This window comes from Salminus brasiliensis, chromosome 7 (assembly GCF_030463535.1).
Source record: "Salminus brasiliensis chromosome 7, fSalBra1.hap2, whole genome shotgun sequence".
NCBI lineage: Eukaryota > Metazoa > Chordata > Actinopteri > Characiformes > Bryconidae > Salminus > Salminus brasiliensis.
This window is the reverse complement of record NC_132884.1, coordinates 34,372,745-34,394,392: the sequence shown is the minus strand read 5'-3', so window position 1 is coordinate 34,394,392 and position 21,648 is coordinate 34,372,745. Positions and strand designations below refer to the sequence as shown.

Sequence of the window (21,648 nt, the reverse complement as noted above, 5' to 3'; positions counted from 1 at the left end):
CTGAGAAATAATTACAGCCCTCTCTATTCATTAGTGTCCATGACTGGGAGTCTGTAGCCTCCTAAACCATAATAACACCAATCATAATGAGGTCTGATTAAGTTCTCGGTAATTACACAGATATATGGGTAGTGAAAAGTAAAAGATGGCAACCCAAGCTCCAGATTGCCACTTACTAACAAACAAGACATCAGCACTTGATTCAGTCATTTAGCTACTGCTCCACTGCACTTAAGATGAATTAATTTGTCACTCTTTAAATACAGCATAGCTTCTTCACAATCCACACAGGCAGCAAGTTCCTTCGACTTTAATTATATTTGGAAACCAAAATCTAAATGAGGGAGGCCTATTCAATAAAGTCCTATTGAAAAGCAAATGAAAGGCACTTTACTGACCCACTGACACAAATGAGGCGCTGCAGAGGGATGATTAGACCTGATTGCACAATAACAAGCCTCATGGCTTCCGGAAGCATCTGGGATTGGAACTGACTCAGAGCATTAGATGATTCATGAAACACTGTTTAATATCTCGCGCCATGGGGCCAAGCTTTGGGCAGCAGAGGTCACCAAAACAATAGCGCTATGAATGCTCAGAGGTTATGCTGAGGAACATGGATCTGTGGTGTGATGAGACCACCCAGAGCAACAAGCAGCTCTTTGCAATGTTTACATAACACAACGCCATGTGCAGTAGAATTGTCTTATTTAATGTCTTTCCTTTAATTTTGATGCTTCATTGATATTCTTTTGTCAAATAGTGCCCATACATCATGGTAAATCGTAAATTTTTGTTTTCATTAAAGAGTTTGAATTGATTGTCCCTATATGGCAATTAGAGGTCGATCGATATATCAGTCAGCCAATATATTGGGGCGATATTTGTCCTCGGCATTGGCTGATATCCATGTTTAGTAGAGCATGTAGTCAGGCACATTTGCAGACAGCCGTATTATTGGTGAGAGATGGGTAGAGACAGGAAGACTGGGGCTGCAATAGAGTTCAAATTAAAGGACATTTCTTTGTAAACTGTTCTGTAATATTTACATAATTTCCTTCACTTAAAATGAGGGTTTTGCTGCTGTATTGTTTGCACTAAAAAAGGTTTAAGATGCTGCTTAGTCAAGCGCACTAAAACTTGAATGTTTTTATTCAGAGTTGGTTACTTGAGCACTTTGTTTTATATAAAAATATAGCATGTTGTGTTTGCAGCACTACCATTATTATTTTTTTTTATATATTTTATTTATTTTTAATATTCATTTTCTATTTTTAGGTGGTGGTTCAAGTCAGTGTTCGATCAATTATGAAGTTGATGAATTATGAAATGTTGTGCATCCACTTGTTATTATTAGTGTGACATTTTAACATGCAAATACAGCAGAACATTTTTTGATACCGGCACATATCGGCCATTGGCTGACCCTGATGCCTAAACATCGGCATCGGTTATAGAAAAACCCACACTGGTCAATCTCTAATGGCAACTACAGCTGCAACCAAAATGATTTAACCTCCATTGCAAATTAGGTTTATTAGAATAATGTACTACATACACTTTCAGGTGTTTGCAATAAACACCAGTGACCAAATTACACTGGCAGCCATACATGCCACTACATAACACTGCCTTCATCATGTTTAATAGATGATGAGGTATTATTTAGATCAACACTTCCTTTCCTTTTCCTTGAGTTTTACCAGTTTGCATCTAAAAGTTAAACCCTCTTTACTTACACTCATGAAGGCATCTATCGAATACAGTCTTTTAAAATGATATATCTGCCTCCTCAGGAGTGCTAATGAACTGACACTGTGAAGGTTTTTCTCACAAAGACAAAATATTCTGCTATCTTCCACTGTTTTGTTACCCTCTGTGGTCTTTTGGGACGCCTGTTCTTGCTGAACTCACCAGTGCCTTTGTTCTTATTGAGAGCATATAGCAGTTTTTGTAATATTCTAATATGTATTCTAATATCACTCCTAAAGTGTCTGCTATCTTTTTAATATGCTTCTTTTGTTGTTTTTTTTCAGCTTAATTTTGGCCAACACCTCTTTCATCTGCACATGGAGACTTCCCATGAATGGCTACCAAAGGCTAATCTCCAAAACGTCAGACAATTTATCTTTTTTATTTGTCCTGAAATAATAAGGAAACAGGCCAGTCAATTTCTTCATTTCAAATCTAGTGAAGGAAAATGATAAAGATCATGGCACTGCCCAAATACTTATGTACCTGACTGTATTTCTTTACAAACTTGCCTGGTGCAACATCTCGTCACTGTTAGCTGTTTCAGCTGGGTTTTCTTTTTTAATGTTTTGTGCTGTTGGCCACTGAAGGTCTTGAAGGATATACCAGTCGAATTCTTAGATTTGTCAGAAATGAAGGACACACTTCTCAGACATTTTTGATGGAACCTTTAAAACGGAACAGCCTTCAGTGCTTGAGAATGGCTGAGAAATAAAGCCTTTCTCAACTGCAACCTAGACTTTGGGACGCAGCTAAAAAGTGCTTCAGCCTGGAATACTTTCTGAATAAGATCATTTCTCTATACTTTACTTTACTTTTCCTTGACTTCACTTTACTTTACTTAAATACCAATATATGCACATGTTTATTCATTATTGTTTTTTATCAGCTGATACTTGCTCCTTGTGCGCATTTTCATTCTTATTCTTTATTACTGCACTGCCTTTCATCTCTGGTTAGGTTCAAATACATATTTTTAAAATTTTATTTTATTTTCTTCTTTGTATTTGTGTAATAATTGTGTATTATATATTGTTAATACTGTATTGTATTACTGTGCTGTATTGTGTAACTCCTACTGGCTGCTAATTTTCCTTTGGGAACAATGAAGTATCTATCTATTTATCTTTCTATCTATCTATCTATCTATCTATCTATCTAGATACAGTACAAGGCAACCAATCAAAACAGAGAGCATTTACATAAAAATTACTTAGTGCCAAAACAGCCTAGGGTAAAGAGAGGTTGGAGGATAGACATGTCAAAATTATTTTTTGACTGTTTTGGTAAACAAAGTGGATACATATTTGAAATTATGTTGCTTCTGTTATTTTTCTGTTATTTTTAAGTTCTGCCACAAACTATCCATGTACAGTAATGCACAGTTACTTTACATTTGATTAACCTAAAAAGTAAGGAAAGTATAGTACTTGTGGCATGTACAAAAGTTCCAATTTTATATGGTATCGGAACATAATTAACTCATTAGGTCTTAATTAACTGATTTATTAGAACTGGTAAGGCAGGTCAATAATCATCATTAGGAACTGTCACTCAAAGACCAATCAGTGTAATAAATTCCCTGACTCTTCAGACCATAGGTTAACGTTTAAATAACCATAGGCTCTCTAAGCAGCTGATTGAGGATATTAAATAAAGGAAATTGATGCCTAATATCAAGACAAAGTGCCCCAGCTCACAGTTTCCACTGTTTGAAATTAATTAAGATATGGTAATTAAGGGGAAATGTGGAAGTCAAGGCAATATGAGCAATATAACTCATATAAATTTTGTATGCTGATTTAGACAACATAGACGTTACTTCTGTGAAGTGCTTCTCACACAAACATGAACAAAATAGAAGAGATTTTAGAAGGAAATCTTAACTACAGCTACACAAAAGTCACAACCGTTAATGTCTGATGGAACTCTTTGACCAAAGGTACTCTAACCTCTAATGGTACTTTTGGAAAAAATGGGATCAACACTTGATTAAAACCTGCATATAACAAGAAATGGAATATGGGGCATTTAATAATGATAAACAACCTAGCAGTATAGATGTGTATCTACTATAATTTCAGTTCAGTTGGGATAGTGTCTAGTACTCTTTTCTGTACTTTCCCTGCACTCTTATTTTTCATTTCTGTATTCCTTTTCTCACTATGCTGGGTGACATGTCCACACATAAATAATAATAATAATTAAAAGAAAAACAAGACACACCACAGATATCATTTGATATTTGAATATTTGTGGTGCATAAATACACTAAATACACCTCATTGTCATAACAAGTATCTATAAAGCTATAAATATCTATAAACTGGCATTTACATTGGCTGAACATTTCTTTATGAATGATTAACACAAATTGAATAAAATCTTGCTACACAAACATGTTACATTGAGACCTTTCCCCCATGTCCTTTAAAGTTACCATTTCTAATCTGTCAAGGTTTTCTGAGATCCAGGACTCCGGCGATGTGCAAAAACACATGAGGACTGGAGTATCTTGAGTGCCAGATTGGGAGATCTACAAGGAGGCAATCATTTCATCTAATTAGGCTACCAAGTCCTGATATTTTCTCTAGCAGACAGCGTCACCTTTAGCTCTATTCACATCGCATTTTTTAGCACTGGTTCTTTCAACCCTCTGATAATATCATTTTCACCTCCATGGGTGAGACAATCACTAGAGACCACACATTCCTGACCTCCATGTGTTCTCAAACACTATCTCAGAGCAGCAAAGACGCCTGGGAGTGCTTTGGGTGTAAATAACCTCAGATATAATTATTTTCCTTTCCCCTGCAGTACAAAAGATGTGCTGTTCATGACATCCCATAGAGGTGAGTCTAGCAGGTACAGCTGAAGTCTGAAATGTGGAAAATTTACCAAAACAACCACAGTAACTCTGATATGCAACTTATATACAGGCATACACAATTTTCCCCTTAACCCAAACACAGTCAGTGCAGGATTCACCTGTCCAAAAAATATTGTTCTACAACTGGCCAGTTTTTTTTTAATGGTTACCAGTGCTTTGCTTTTTCAACCTAACAATAGCCTCCTTCATCTGCACTGACACTTCTTTGGACTACATATGGACAAAAAATTAAACACTTGGAATTAACTCCAGTTCTTATATCTCCTTAAAGCAACACTATTTAGAATTTGTACCTTAAAATAGTGGCTTCAAAATCATGTTGATGCTCCACTGACCACTAATAGGAAGAGTAGCATCTCTGTCATTGCTACTCCAGGCTCAGCACGCTAGAAACTGCACTGCAAATGTAACTTCAGTGAAGCGGGCATGATAATATTCTCGAGAACTACATAATGCTGTGCAACCCGGATCAAACTTGTGTAAACCCCTGTAATCTTACTCTACCGTGTCCACATGCTTCTTTCACTTTTACTGATAGTTCATTATCTCTCAGCTTGTCCAGAGATGCATGTGAAAACGTCTTTTAGTGGTGGCTCAAAGTGTGAATTCCACATCCTAACTGTAGGGGGAGCCCAGGACCCAGAAACATCAATCCTCACCCAATGCTTCTTTAATTTGTCATGACATGAGAAGGAAACAGGGCATGAAACTGCTTATCAGTTAGTTGTCCAATGACTTTTGAGCCTGTGAGAATGGAGGGACTGTGTATAAATGTAATATTTATGTTAAACCTACTGAGTTAAATCCCTTTAGACTTCTATTCAGGTGGAGTACAAAGCTAGAAGTATCCTGAAGCATCAAACCGTTAATGCACACTCTTCTTACACTACTCTACTGGCACTTTCTTTCTAGGTTGAGTGTTCTTAGCTTAAGTGTTTTAAACAATTGAGCTGAGATACGACCAATCAGACTGTAGACAAGTGGTATGGTAACTGTCTGTGTTACATCTACAGTCAAGCTATTACACTTCTGCTGCATTATAATGTTAAGCTTAATAAGTATTAAGCCACCCTGTGCCACAAACCTGTCTACATCTCTGCACACACTTTTATTCTGGACACTAAACCTGCTTTTGTTTTAGCAACAGCTACTGAAATACCGAAATAAAAAAAAAGAATAAACATACGAAATCCACCCTTAAATAAGCCAGCAAAAAACAAACCCATCCAGTCTCACAAATTTTATAAAGCAGTGGGCATATTTCAAAATATTTGTACATATATACTGTGTGTCATATATTAGACATATCGCTGGTGTCCTATGAAAAACAGGCATCTCCATCCATTTTCAGGTTTCTCCATGGTTACCTTCGCCTGTAAAGTCAACATTTTGGACCACTTTTTCTGCATGAGGGTGATCGGGTTATTAATACCTGCGGGATGTGTAATGGAACACATAGACTGAGAAGAGGTGGTACAGTGCTGTGAATGTTTTGTTGGATCTGTGGAAAATGGGCGGCAAAGCAGATGTTCATGATTGGCAAAAAGGAGAGATCGCATTTGGGTGTAAGAGAAGTAGCTGAATTTGCAAGTGTTTAGAAGCATACAGTCATACAGGTCTACCAGCAGTGGCAGAAATCCCAGTCTATCTAATATTCTCATCAGAATTGTGGCAGAAAGATGAAACTGATGGACAGGGACCGTCGGTGGGTTTTGTGGCAGAAATTGACTTCTAGAAGCAATATTTGCCTGAAAGTAAAGCGATAAGCCAATGGTTTTGTCAGTTTTGTCTTCATATACATACCTATAGTATACAGTAATAAAAAAAAATTATATATATAAAGGGCTACATATTATTATATTATTATTAATTATTATTATATAATATGTATGATGATGGAATTCCCCTCGTATCCAACACGGTCACATTAAAAATTATGTGACATATATGCCAATTGGTCAACAATGATGCTAATATATATATATAATAATATAATACATAATTTTTAATGTGACCATGTTGGATACAAGGGGAATTCCATCATCATACATATTATATAATAATAATTTATCATAATATAATAATATGTAGCCCTGATTTTCAGATTTCCGTATGGGTACTATGCACCGATTATTACACTTCCTGAGGCCCCCTCAGGACCCCGAGGTTCTGCAATCCTGGTGAAAACTGCCACTTCTAAGGGCTGATATTTCTAGGAACTCATCTGCTTTAAAATGCTGAATTGATAAGAGTAAGGCTTGAATACTGACTAAAAATACCTCTTGCTGTAAATGACTGAAAGGACAGCTGAAGCATTGCACTGAAACATGACTCACTACTGAATGACACAATCTTTAGGTGCACTGGCTAAAATTAAACAGGAGTGAAGGATGTTTTTTTGACTAAGAAGAACTGCACATCTGCACTCTCCTTCCTCTGTGAGAATCAAATATTGCATTCAGTATCATTAATAAGCTAACGCAACATAATTTATCATCTGTTCCTGCCAATTTGCTTCCTTGTCCACATCCCTGAAGCGAGCAAATCTGAGATAGTAAATAAAGACCGTTTTAATTTGTCTGGCTGTAATGGGGGTGTTGTGGGGATTAATTGGTATTTGTCACAGCAGCTGTAGCCAGCAGCAGGCGACAGCATGGAAAAATACTACCTCTAATACCTATACAGCCATGAGCGGATCAGCTTTTCTCACACTCTTAACTTTATAATTTCACCAAGGTTGTGGATATTATTAATGAGTCTCAACATACATAAACATACACATATGGCCAAACGTATCAAGATCCCTGAACCTGTTCATGCCTAACTACAGCCATTTAGTTATTCAAGCAGCACAGTCCTGGGATTTGGATCCACAAACCAGGTTGCAGGTGTTTATGGTTCACTCATTTAACAACTACACTGTTAAAAGTATAAGACCCTTGAGGGACTTTTGAAGGTTCTTCTGTTTGTAACTGTGGAGAAACCTCTTAGGATGCTTTGAGGAAACTTCAAGAAACATTTTCCTTCTAAAAACCTTTTCCTGAAGGTTACTCAAAGACCCTTAAGAGGTTCCTTCTCACTTTCATATTCATAAACATCCAAACATTCCTCTAGGATCTTTTAACAGTGCTACTGGCCACAGATAATTTCCCATTGCAAAATAACAGAAAAGCTGTTGCTTCAGACACCTAACAGAAGCCAATGTGCAGATGTTTTAGCTACAGACCACCAGGGTTGGTTTCATGCAGATGCACCAGATTGTAATTCATATGTGTAAGCAGGCAGCGTGTACCGTCAGCCACCAGCAGGGGGGCTGGCCAGCACAGTAGGAAAGCTGGTGGAGCTGGAGCAAAAAACTCCAAGCCCCAGAATCCCAAGCGGTAATCAACGCTGACCAGACCCACCTGTGTGGCACGGTATAAATACACCCAGCCAAACACTGTTCCCAGTCGCACCTTTGTAGAGGGGTGACCGGTAGCGGTGGTTCTAAGTTGTGAACAGTCAGAAAAAAAAAATTGCAGGAGCTGAAAAAGAAAAGAGTTTGTGCTACAAATAGTGAAGAAAAGCAAGAGCTAAAAGAAAGAGTTTAAGTTGTGAACAGCGAAGAAAAGCTGAAGTTGAAAAAGGAAGTTTAAGTGAACAGCTTAAAGAGTTTGTTGTAATCAGTGGTGAAAAGGAAAACTAGAAAAAGAAAATATTGAGAGTTTAGATGGTCCTACACACCACTCCTGGTGTTTTTCTTTGTTAGTTTTCTCTCCCTTATATATAGCTATATAGCTTTTGACCAGTTTTTATACTGCCCCCTCTCACAGCTGTGGTGGTGCAGTGGAAATGCACTGGGCTCCCATTACAATCTTGTATTGACTTAAAACATTCACCATCTGTTACACGCACCATAAAATAATACCCCCCAAAAAGGGGTAGTATCATTAAATAAACAAATTAACTGCACTAACTAATAACGTCCCAGCAGCTATGTTCTGAACTGGTGGTGGTGTTGGGGTTTGGCTGGATGAGTGTAGCAAGCTGGCTCGCTCATTTTGTGATTGTGATTTTGTGATTGTTTGTTTGTGGGCTCTTGTTGTCTTGAGAGAAAAATAGTTGGCTGTTTATGATCTATGAGCTAATGCCCACAGCTTAACATGTGTAATCTCTGCACTTACTTAATAGTTACCTAAACATTTACACATCTGGCAAAAAACTTTCATATACGATTTTGAAAGGGTTCTTTGACTTCATAAGAATAGTGGAACCCTTTTTGGTACTATATTGAATCCTTTTCAAGGGTTAAGAAGGTTCTCCTCATAGAGCCTTTTAACCTGGCAAAGAACTCATTAGGCAATCATGGTTCTTTGAGTCATAATTCTATAAAAAACCTTTTTAATTGTGTAGTACTGGAATAAAAGTGGAAAGCCAAATGCTTTAATGGTGAAGCATAAAAGAAGCTATTTCTGACTTTCAATCTCCTCTTCTCATTGATTAACCAGGCTTTTCCATGCTGTTGCATTTATTTTGATATTTTAAGAACAGGATCAAACAGAACCTAAAAATGCATAGATTTGACTTCACTTCTGTTTTCCCCTACTGGAATCAATAACGTTTCTTTTAACTTTATTAATCCCAGGAGGAAAATTGCAGTTGTTACACTTGCTACCAGATTCTGATTACTGTTTCTAATGTTTCTAGTGTTCTGATTGTGCCATTAGCTCCCGTTCAAACCTGGTAGAAATATTCAGCTCAGGTAATCTGATCACCAATGACTGCCAAACGCACTGCCAAAGCATCTCCTGTGACCGCTTGTGATTTGTGACATAATTTCTGCTGGAGGAGGGGCATGGCCCACATTAATGCCGTCACTCTGCCACAGAATTTGTTTTGACACTGAAATGGCTAGCGAGTCCTTGCTCATGTTCCAATATTCATGTTTATCAGCGTTATCCATTAGTTAGTTTGTTGTTTCCTGTAGCGTGCTCAGATAACTTGTGCGGAAGGTGGACGGAGTGGTCCCGCAGTTATTTCGTATTGTCTGGCTTGGGCTGTCGGCGCGGCTGATGACGGGGATGCATCCAGACACTTTGGTGTTCATAATACAAGAATAATGTGAACATACGAGTCTCTGACCACTTGCGAATGTGGTTTCAGTGATCGGCTAATGATCGGGCCACAATCACACCTGTACTCTGTGCTGGCCACTTATGATCGGCCCACCCAGGATGCATGTTAATGAACAGGGCCTAAGGTGGTGCATCCAGCATGGGGCTTAAATGATGCATTGCTCCAAATCCACATGCTGATCCATTTTATTACACCTAGCACATACATGCGATTATACCACTGCTTCTAGGGGCACATCTGAATGGGTTAAATGGGTTCTAGAGGGGATGATTTAACTTGGATTTCAGGGACTTTCAGAGGCAGGGTCATTTTCCCCTGTTCCAAAAAAGCTGAATCCTTTCCTCTTGCCTCTAAAAAGCTTTTTAATGATCACTTTGATGCCTCTCACCTCTCAAAATAAGGGCCAGTTTCCTGGACCGAGATGAAGTTCAATCCTGGACCAAGAAGTCCATGAAACTCATTCATAGAGTAGGTTTAATTGCTAGTTGTAAAACTGATTCTGCAAACAAAGCAATGTTTTCCTTCAAAGCTCCATCTATACTCTGTCTTAATGCATGTGTCCGTGTATAAGAGTCAGTGGGTCTCTGACCTTGATCTACTGTATTTGCTGTAATAAAAGCCTCAAACAAGCTGCGGAAGCACCTTTAACAGTGTCCAGTACTGGCGGAGGCCCTGCTACAACAGGAGTAGCCGTTTCATTGGCTGTAAGAAAAAGTGGAGAGAGCTGGCGGTGAAATCTGAACAGACACTAATTTGCAGCGATACGCCAGTGGTCACCCGTAATCTCATTGTGGGGTAGAGCCATGCAGCGAAATGTGATTTGAGACAGATGTAGACAGAGCCGGGTCTGAGTGCGAGCGGGTGGAAGGAGGGGGTAAGGGAAGAACAGAGCGGGACGTGGAGTCTCATGGAGGATAATTAATGTGACATTTCCCTGACATTTAGCTGGAGGTGCAGCGCTGGAGCCTGGAAGACAGGGAGCAGGGAGAAAACAGGGAGAAGCAGCCAGAACCAAAAAGAGTGGTGAAAACAACAGGGGCTTAGTTAGTCTCTGCTAGAATCCAGCAGTGAGTAGACCATATTAAGTAGCATCTCCTACACACACTTACACACACGACAACTGTATATGTAAACAATAACATGCACACTTGTCTCTTGACCTTTACGGTGGTGAGGATGTGGGTAATATAACTCGTGCAATTGAAGAAATGTCTTTAAAGTCATTTGCTTTCTTGTGAGGTAAAAGTTAGAACAACCCACATGTTTTACTACTTAAAATACCTCAAATTAGAATCGGGTGCAGCACATCAGTATTTTGGAGGAGCCTGTTTTATTTAAACCTAGGACATTTAGTCTGGTTTGCTCTTGATTGTTGAAGTGAGTGGTGTCACCACTGAGGCCTTTAGAAAAAAGGTTTGTTGATGCAAAAGAGTCTGGGAAGGGTTTTAAAAAGATCATCTATTCCACTGTCTGTCAGATCAGCCCATCTTAGCAAGTGTAGTCTAAAATCAGACCACAAGATGTGTGAAGTCTCCAACAATCCTAAAATGCCATCATGGTAGCTCTTGCTTGGATTTTCATGGAATGTGTGCAAGGAGTAAACCCTTATCAAAAAAGACAAGACTAAACTTTGGCAGAGAACACCTAGATGCAGACTTGTGAAACATTATGCTTCATTCACATGAATCCAAAAATTGAAGGGCTTAGGAAACCAAACACAACATTTAAGCACAAGAACCCCACACCAACTATGAATCATGAAGGTGGAAACAGCAACATTTGGGCCTGCTTATAAAAATCAACTATGAATGATTTATTGCATTAGAGGATGCTTGAGAAAAATGTGAGACCATCTGTTTAGAACTGAAACAGTGGCAGGCTATGCAACATGACAATGTCTCAAACAAATCTAGTAAATCCACCAAAGAATGGCTCAAAACAAAAAAATGTAGTGTACACTATATGGACAAAAATATTGAGACACCTGCTCATTCATTGTTTCTTCCAAAATCAAGGGTATCAAAAAGAGTTGCATTCTGCTTTTGTTGGAGTTACTGTCTTTACTTTCCAGGGAAGGCTTTCTACTAGATTTTGGAGCATTGCTGTGAGGATTTGATGACCTCGACCTGACCTTATGTGACCAAGAGTTCTTGGGTATATAGGCAATGAGCTAGAATGTGTGAAAGAATACACCCAACCAGAACACCGAGCTCAGTCAAATAATCTTACACAATTAGACCTCTACTGAATGGATGCTCTCTGCTAAAAGCTAATTCATTACTTAACCCTTCGCTTAATATCCCATTAAAAGTCCAGGAGCCACCAGTGGGTCCAGGGTTCCATTTCTTACTCCCATAACTAAAGAATAACCCAGACAGTGTGCATGGTTATGAAACAATAAGCCTCAGGATGTAATAAGCCTTGGACATTAAGGAGTTAATATGTCCAACAAATGTGTTAAACTCTTTGCAGCATGACCCTTCAGCTTAACCCGGCTGTGATTTACCCTGCAGCAGCAATAATGCAGACGGTGGCTGGATTTGCACTTTTTTACATTGCCCTTTTAAGCTAATTGCCAGTTGATATATATGGTCCAACAGTTGTGTGGATGTTGCGATTTTTTTCCTGGCAGAGAGAATGACTTGATAACAAATTGGGCCTAATGGTACCGGGAAAAGGCATTGTTGGTAGTGAGTGTCCAGGAAGAAAAAAAAAAAGAAAAGAAAAGGGAAATCTTGCCATTCGTTGCAAGAAACTCTCAAACAGGAACCAGGTGTTGCAAAAGCAGCGCCTAGCTGAGGAGCACAGCAGGTGAGCTCCAAACTGAAGTAAAGACTGTTTGCATGACAGTCATGCAGAACCAGGTAACACATTCATTAGGAAAACGTTTAGGTGTCTTGGTGGTGTGAGCAAGGTTAGGTTTAAGATTAGCATAGGTTAAGGTTAGAATTAGGGTGTTGGGTTACATTGTATACTGTATACACTGTCCAAAAGTATACAGACACCTCTGTTGCTATTGGAAAAAACATTGTTTTTGAATGTTTGTCTTATTTAAACTGATCTTTCTCTGTCAACCCCTGCTCTGGTCACTGTCTGTATAGTGTGCTCTCTCTGTGTCCATGCAGGTTTCCTCCCACCTCCCAAAAATACACTGAACTGGCTATGCTATGCTAATACCTGTCCATATGTGTGTAAGTGTGTGAATGATTGGTTGAGTGTGGTTCCCTGCAGTGGGATGGGGCCATATCCAGGGGGTATTCTGGGTAGGCCCAAGACCCTTTGTGACCCTGACCAGGAAGACACAGAAAAGAAGATGGATGGCTTTTTCTTATTATTTTTCTTATGTTTTTATTTTTCTGTAGTTTAGTTCCGTGCAATGGATCGGCACCCTGTCCTGGACATAGTCCTGTCTTGTGCCCAATGATTAGATTTATGGTAGGCCCTGACCAGGAAGAAGCAGAATGTCTGTATTTTACCTCTTTACGGTGTGTGTGGTGACATTGGCAGTGTTTTATTTTCATAATTGTTCTGATGTTGGCGATGATCATGTCTAGTTGTTTTTATTAGCATTACTTTATGTTCTTAATTTTGTTCACTTAATTATGATTGCCTTTTTTAATTGCAATATTGTTGTGTCCACTATCTACTGCATGTGTAAAGCAAGTTAAGGGTATGTCTATTCTTTGATTGTGATTTCATTCTGTAGAATATGTGGTATATTACAGGTATTATTATTATTATTATTATTATTATTATTATACTGTGACAGCAGTGCTCCAATATCTAGTGTAAGGTTACCCAAAGGAAAGGCTGCAGCAAAGAGGGACACATTTCATACTAAAACTCTTGATTTCAGAGGAAACACTGAATGCGCCGATGCCTACCAACAATTTGGACGTATACTGCACTTCAGTATAATACACATTATCTTATGCAAAGGTTTGGGCACCCTTGGTCAAATGACCCACTAGGTTGTTTTTCTAAGTGGAAAGAATGGAACAGTTCCTCTACAGGACACAAACTTGAGTATGGCGTGTTTCTGCATGTTCTTTCCATGGCAGACTGGGATTCTATTCCCCAGGTGGGCAAGACCCCTAACATATGCATTCGCCCACCTGTGTAACATGATTCAAATGTAAGTCACTCTGAATAGCAGCATTAGACAAATGCTGTAAATTTAAGGTATTTTAAACAATAAAACATGACATATTTAATGTGCCGTTCATTTTTCACATGCTACATTTAATGCTGTTAGTTTTTTACAATATGATAAATCAACCAAATAAGCAGTAACGATGCATTGAAATATGCAGGGGTGAGTCTCTGTACAGGATATGCACTTATTTACACACATTTGATCAGGGGTGTCCAAACATTTGCATAAGACAGTGTAAGAGATATGCATGCTATGTATGATAAGCTATAACACTAGACCTGTTCGTGTCTGAGAGAGTGTGTGTGGTGGTGTCATGTTCCCTCGGTTCTTCCAGCTCGAGCTCAAGAACAACCTGACGTCAGTTCTGGCCAGACAGCCCCCAGAATAGCAGCAGCGCTCAATGCGCGCTCGTGATGAAGACCACTGTTACGAAGGCTCACCTTGGCTGCTACGGACGAACCGGGTTTCTCCAGCAGGTCCCACAGCTTCTTGCGCTTCTCCGAGCAGCACGTGTTGTCGAACTCCTCGCCCTCGCGGTCCTTCAGCGTGTCCGCCTCGCGCTTCAGCTCCTCGTTCATCTGCTCCTTCTTCTGGTGGTAGCGCGCCTGGCAGCACGACTCCAGGTAGATCTCGTCCACCCCCCAGTAGTCCAGCTCCTGGCTGAAGGAGAGCGCGCACATCTCCTCCATCATGTGCAGCTTGCCCGTGCGGTAGAAGTTCAGGATGGAGGTGAAGGCTCCCGGGTGCCGGTCGAAGAAGTACTCGTTGTCGTCCAGGTTGTAGTCGTCGCAGATGTCCATCAGCGCCTCGTGCGTCCGGCAGTCGCGCAGCTTGCCAAGGCGCGTGCGCGGCAGCCGGTCCAGCGTCCTCCACAGGACCTCGTGCGGCAGGCCGCCTACGTTCAGGCGCACGCGCCGGTAGCACGACATGCTCCGCACGATGTCCACCGGCTCCGGTGGCAGGGAGGCCGTGGAGCGCGAGCCCGCCTTGCTCATGCCGGACGACGGCTTGTCCATGTTGCACGGCGCGTAATAGTCCACACGGCGGGGCCTCGGGCAACGCGTTACCGCGCGCCCTCTGACGTGCCTTCTTCCATCCCTGCTGCTGCTGCTGCTGCTGCTGCTGACCCAAGGAAAGCGAGAAGTTAGTTACACACCCAAAACGCACGCGCTGGCTCAACAACCCAGTTCGGCCATTAAACTGAACTGAAGACGCTTATTTGTCTTACACTGAACATACAGTACTGCACAGAAGACCCCAGCCAACATGTCCATGTAGGGCCCGCATGGGTAGCCCACCTGGGTACTGTAAAGTTTTGTCCTTGCGTCCCATCTTGGCCTCACATATGGATGCCCACCAGGGTCAGTGATGGGACCAGGAGGGGCTAACATGGGCCCATGTGGGTTGTACACTGCACATGGGGCCTAGATGGGACCCATGTGACATTGAGTTGGGTTGTAACAATGGGGCCCACTCAGAGGCTGTGCCCACCTGGAACCCTCCTAGCCTGCGGTCCACAGGTATTAGATGCAGGTAAACATAAATACAGTAAAAAGGACCAGATTTATCATGTTGAAGACAGTAGTTGAGATCTTGTGAGCTAGTTTGGAGAGCAAAGCTTGGTTCCAGAGCTTTCCTGGATGCTCCCCAGCCCAGCCAGTGTATGGATGTGTTCAATTCCATCACCAGCTCACCTGATTTGCCATTCTTGAGCACTGATTTACCAAACCAGGTGTTGATGATCGCTATAAATAATACTAGGCTCCCATGAGGAGAGCTTTGGAGATGTTCTAATGAACACTGATGCAAAACTACGAATTTCTGTGCGAATGTTCTTAGTATTTATTGTAATAGTAATTGTATTTATTGTAATAGTGTTTTACTAAAGAAATGAACAGATAAGGAGCTTAAACCTTTTGCACAGTACTGACTGTCTGATTGGCTTTCTAATGGCCTATGTGTTTGGATTGGATTGCCTCAGTACACTCCAGCCAGAGTATACCGACCAGACAAACACAAACAAACCCTCATTCCTGTGTCTGCTGTTATCCCTAAAACACAGGTGTGGTGCACTAACCAAACATTTGTTTGTTCATGTTTGTTCAGAGTACACAGATCGAAGACCAGCAAACATTTAGTAACATTTGGTTGCCATACAAATTGCCTTTTTGGGAGAATCTAGAATGTTCTTCACATGTTCATTCATCCTGGATCTTCCTGCATGCTTTTTCCTGCTGTGGCTAAATTACCAATAATATCACGTTAGACGTATGAACCCAATATAATCTCACTTATGATATGTGGAGTTCACATAACCAAGCACACCATGTGTATTCTCTTGTTTTCTATCCCACATCAATATTAAATGTATAGGTTCCTTGAGGAACATTTAGGGGTTCTTCCATTTGAAACTGTGAAGGAACCTTTTAATGTGCTTTGAGGAATCTTCAAACAACCTTTCCCCTCTAAAACTCTTTTCCTGAAGGTTCCTCAAAACACCTTAAGAGGTTTCTGCACAGTTTTAATTTGAAGAACCTCCAAAAGTTCCTGTTACTGTGGGTACTTTTAAATTTGAGGTCTTTGTATTCAGAGCTGTTGGCCACTGCTACTGTTGGGCAAATGCACATATGCTCCGCCTGGGTGCTCAATAAAGGCCTGGACGCTTCAGCGTATTGCACAATATCTCTCTCCCTACGAAATGATGAAGCATCTAATGCTGAGGTGGTGGCATGGAGGGCCCCAAATGAAATCTGCTTAGGGCCCCATAAAGGCTTGGGCCGGCCCTGGGTAATCGGATCATGTTCGGACTTCATTTGTGCGCTTGAAAGGCCAGGTGTAAACACCCCCAAGATGCACTGTGATCGGATTACGATCGGATCACTCAAACCACATTCAGAGGTGGTCAGAGACGAACCTCGTCCACACTTAATACCCCTGTAAACAGAATGCGTTTTCTGTGGTCAGATTCCGCCAGGCAAGCGGAAATACGCCTGTCGGACAAAAACGTCAATACGAGTAATAACTACTGTGGATCTTGGCTTCTCTCGCCCTCTTGCTCTGTCCCTCACTCACTATCTGTGTGTGTGTGTGTGTGTGTGTGTGTGTGTGTGTGTGTGTTGGTTTGCATGTACACACTTGCGTTTGTGCTTATTTACCAGAAGATGAGAGCAATATTACAGAGTTTGTCCCTCCCTTGCAGTTTAAATAGTCCAACACATTTTTTGAAAGAGCCATTACAGGAATGTGAGAACCATCTATAGTCCCACAGCGTTTTAGAACACCAACAGTTCCTCTAAACCATTCACAGTCTCCCAGAGCAGGACAACGTTAGTGAGAAACCATGGTTTTACAGAAAGTAAAATGGAAATTATTGTGTTGGTGAGCTTTTTACACATTAAAGTAAAATCTTCTGAATCTGGCAGATGTTCTTTGCATTGTGGCTAAAAATGAATGATGAATGGACCAATAGAAATGCTTGTAAATGACTTCAAATAAAATCGTTTTACATCTACTTCCATTGAAATCTCCTTTCTTTGAATGCAAAAACCCAATGTAACAATACAGTCCTGATTGTGTAATCATGGGTATGACACTAGAAGACCAATCACTTACATCAACAATTCAACTAATTACAGGTGACTACAAATGACCTGACTCTCTGTAGCCTGGCCTATGTAGCCAGTTGCTCAGATGCACACCTCATACCCTGATTAGCAGATGTTGGATCTATCTCTTCTTTGTTTGGTGGAGACCCCCAACAAATCACTGAATTTGTCAATAAGACAATGCAAGACACTACACTGCCCATCAAATCATTTAAATGCCACTAAGAAGGCCAGAGGAGGTCCTACACAGCACTGATAGACTCTTTTATTTAATTGTTTGAGATCATCTAACTTAGCAGCACTTGGGTACCTATTTGTATCTGTATTTGTATTGTAACAACTTGTATTTTGGTTCATGACTGGAATGATGGGTCAACTTTACCCCCTATCTTTTATACTGTATATGCACTGTATGTCCAAAAGTTGGTGGCTACCTTTTAATGCACCTATTGTTGACAAAGGTGCTTATGTGACATGTAATCTCAATTGTAAACCATTATTTAAAAGGGACACACAGGAGCAGTCATATGTGTCCAAGGCAGCATTCTTTAGTTTTTTAACATATATCCTAAACCTGGCAATCTGACAATTAACAGATTAGTTGATTAGATCTACTTGAGCAAATCACCAAACTAAGGGAACTCCGGGAAAGGATCAAACATTGAGCCTCTAGGGCTGAAATAGAAGAACCCTGGCCTAAATCTACTATGGTCAAGCATTGGCTCAAAGACTGGGCAGTGGAGCAGTGGAATTGCGTTCTCTATCTTCATACCAATGTGACAACATCTAGTGTGAGTACAGTACTACAGTAAAGGAGGATAAACTCCCATTAATCCGTCTGATTATTGGATGAGCAGATGTCTACAAACCACTGGACATAAAATGCACTTGAGTGCATTATTCCATGCCTGTTTAGAGCGCTCATCTAGACGTGCAGCGGAAAGGCCATTAGTTCATGCTCAGTGTTATGCACTATCCTGGATGTTTTACTATATGCACAAATATTCCACACCTACTGTAAAGCACTACATAAGCAGTCATTTGGGATGTAGCCAAATCCTTCATCTGAATGTCAGCCAGATCAACACTTTTCCCGCCATTGTGTTGTCACTAGGCAGCTTGCTGGGAAGTGAGTATGAATGAAAGCCCTGCTTGTGAATGGCCAGTTGGTTGCTGTCCACTGAGGGTGGTGCTGAAACCGGTCACACTGTGCCCGTACAACTGAGAGTGTAGCCTCATCAGACCAGGACAACTTTAAACGATAACTACACTTTAAATAAACAGGCTCAAGAGAGGGCACAAGTCCTTACTTCTAGGCCAGTGTCTGTGTCTCATTTGGGTAATAACCGTAGGCAGTGATTTCTGTTTTTGCACGCTTTGAGGAAGACAACAACATGAGCCAGGAGCTAATTCGTTGCTGAGTAGTTAACGCTCACTGCATCTGCAGCAAAGCTGCCGGCGTGTTCCTCACAGTCTGGAAAACTGTGAAGAACACAAGACATATGCGTTTCACATGCATGCACAGGCTAATTTTCGGGAGCTGTGAGGAAGCTTAATCCATAGCTCTTCAGATTTCTTTGAATGCACTGCACCACCTGAAAGCACATGGTCTATGGCTTTTATGTGCATCAGTTACATGTTTAACTGTCATTGGTGCTTTACACATAATTTAATGTGCAGGAGAGGCACGAGGACCTGATTGCAATATTTCAACCTAATGTGCTCACAGTCATATCGAGCAAGCTGTGTGAATGACATATGACTCTACAAGGCTGTTCAGTTTTAGCTGCCTCTTAAGACTAACCGCTAACTCCAGATTAATTGTGATGTGTCATATGGGGGGAACGACTGTACAAATGGAGAAAAAAACAATGTACAAGACCATTGTGGACCATTAGGTTTTAGTTGTCTCATAAGCCTATGATGTTATCTGTCTGTCAAATGGGGTAACTGTTACTCTACATGAAAGTTTTAGTCATCTTATAGCCTCACAGTAAACACAAGAACACAGTACAAAAAGACAGTACTGCTAATGCTAATATATAAGACCATTAAACACTGCAAAACACCATATATACCTTTTAACCTTAAAAAGAAATATACATGATCACAAGTGACTAGTGGGTTTTAGTTCTCTCATAGCCTCATAGTATATTCTGTCTGTCATATAAATGGACACATGGAACACATGGAAAAAGTGTTCTAGTAAGTGTAATAGAGTATAGTAAGATCACTATACTCTATAACACACTACACATACCTTTAGACTAACTGCTACTACAAATGTGCAATCTGTCCTATGGGGTAACAGCTACTACACGCAAGAAAAAAAAAAAAACAATACAAGAAGAAAATAACTGCTAAGACTGGTTTGCAATTTCTTTTTATATAGGATAATCATTACTACTGTCTAGCTGACAGTACAGTAATAATATGCTAATAAACAAAAGACTATGCACGAATATACAGTGTATATACCTTTAAACAAACTGCTACTACAGATGTGTAATGTGTCATATGGGGAAACTGTTACTACACATGGGGAAAATATACAAAAGCAAAATTATAGTATACAATGTGACTATATAGGGTCATTCGATTTCAGTCGACTGCTAGGACTAAAGAATGATTTTCATACGGGGTCATAACATTACTGCACATGGAAAAAGATGCCAATAAGACCACTGCTCACTAACACACTATATATATCTTCAATCTGCTACATCTATTCGGCTATAGAAGAACAAACTGATAGGATACAATGTGGCAATATAAAATAATTAGGTTATTAAGGTCATTAGGTCTTTAAACTAACTGCTAGGTCTAATTAGTGATTTGTCATGTAAATAACAGTACTTGCATGCAAATATATAAGACCACTATACACTAAAATACACCTACACACCTTTTTAACTAACTGTTACTCTATATGCAATCTGGCATATGCGGGAACAGTTACTACACATGGAGGAAAAAAACCCCAACAAAAACACTACTACAGCAGAATTACAGTATACAGGTATAAGATAACTATGAAACATAATTATGGGTCTGTTATGTCTTTAAAATAACTGCTAGGACTAATTAGTCATTTGTCATATGGAGTAACCGTTACTATACCAAACAGCACTAGTATGCTAGGACATTTTGCTAGACCGTTATACACTATTATATCCCTTTAAACTAACTGCTACCACCAATGTGTGATCTGTCATACGAGGCAACGATTATTATACATGGAAGAAAAAAAAACATGAATATGTATACAATAACAAACACAACATACATCCCCATAACGACAGACTCCTATAGAAGAGCCTTCTAGTGATCTGTTGAATGGAGCAATTATTGAAAATCAGTCTTATTCTCAATAATAAAAATAATGATCATGTTTACGACAATACAAACAGCAGCTCGGTGCTTAACTGGCTGAAGTTGATTCATACCTCGATTCCTGGAGCCTCTTTTGACGAGGGCGACGTAAAAGGGTATAAATGAGAAGGTAAAAGGAGAACGTCACTGCTGTAGCCCACCACCCAGGATGAAATAGAGCCTGTAGGGAGGACCTCTCCCCTCCGCCCAGCTCATATTTGGACGCTGATCGCACCGACTGTCTACATCGCGTCCCCTCTGCTCCTCTTCTCGCGGAGAGAGAGAGAGAGAGAGAGAGAGAGAGAGAAAGCAGGAGAAAAAAAAGGATCAACAAGTTTTGCTGTGAATCCGGACAGCTCTGCTGCTGCTCTCTGTCCGTGTGGGCTACTGAGAGGAGGCAGAGGCGACAGCTGCCTGGCTGGAGGAGGTGGAGGAGAGCTGGAGGAGGGAGGGAGCTTTTAACCCTTTGTCGTCCAGAGCCAGCGCTCCTGGAGCAGCTTCTTCTGCGCCAGTAATGGCGACTGAGGAGCGGGCAGCGTATTCACCCCAGCTCATCCTGCTGCCTGATGTTCTTTCAGCCACTACTGGCGTCTTCCAGCGTTTGGAGCTGCTTGCTTTACATCCTGAGAGAACCCAGTGCAGATGCTGGAGGAGTTCAGTGTGAGATTTGCTTGAAATGGAAGAATGAAGGCAAGCAAATCCATGGGCTGTTGTAGTGCAGCGTAGACAGTCAAACTGGGGTCTGCGCGTTTGGAGAG

The 21,648-nt window shown here is 40.6% G+C and overlaps 1 protein-coding gene across 2 annotated transcripts in view; it reads right to left on the bottom strand.

The window, feature by feature from the left end:
• kcnb1 (potassium voltage-gated channel, Shab-related subfamily, member 1) overlaps positions 1–21,648 on the bottom strand; it is a 43,706-nt gene extending 22,058 nt beyond the window's left edge. The window contains exons 1-2 of one of the 2 annotated variants that reach the window (XM_072684711.1): positions 20,965–21,648; positions 14,354–15,032 (exon numbers count right to left, since the gene is read on the bottom strand). In XM_072684711.1, the coding sequence (XP_072540812.1) occupies positions 14,354–14,929 (576 nt within the window). In that variant the 5' untranslated portion in view covers positions 14,930–15,032; positions 20,965–21,648. The remainder of the gene's footprint in view (positions 1–14,353; positions 15,033–20,964) is intronic. The other variant, XM_072684713.1, reaches the window with a different exon arrangement.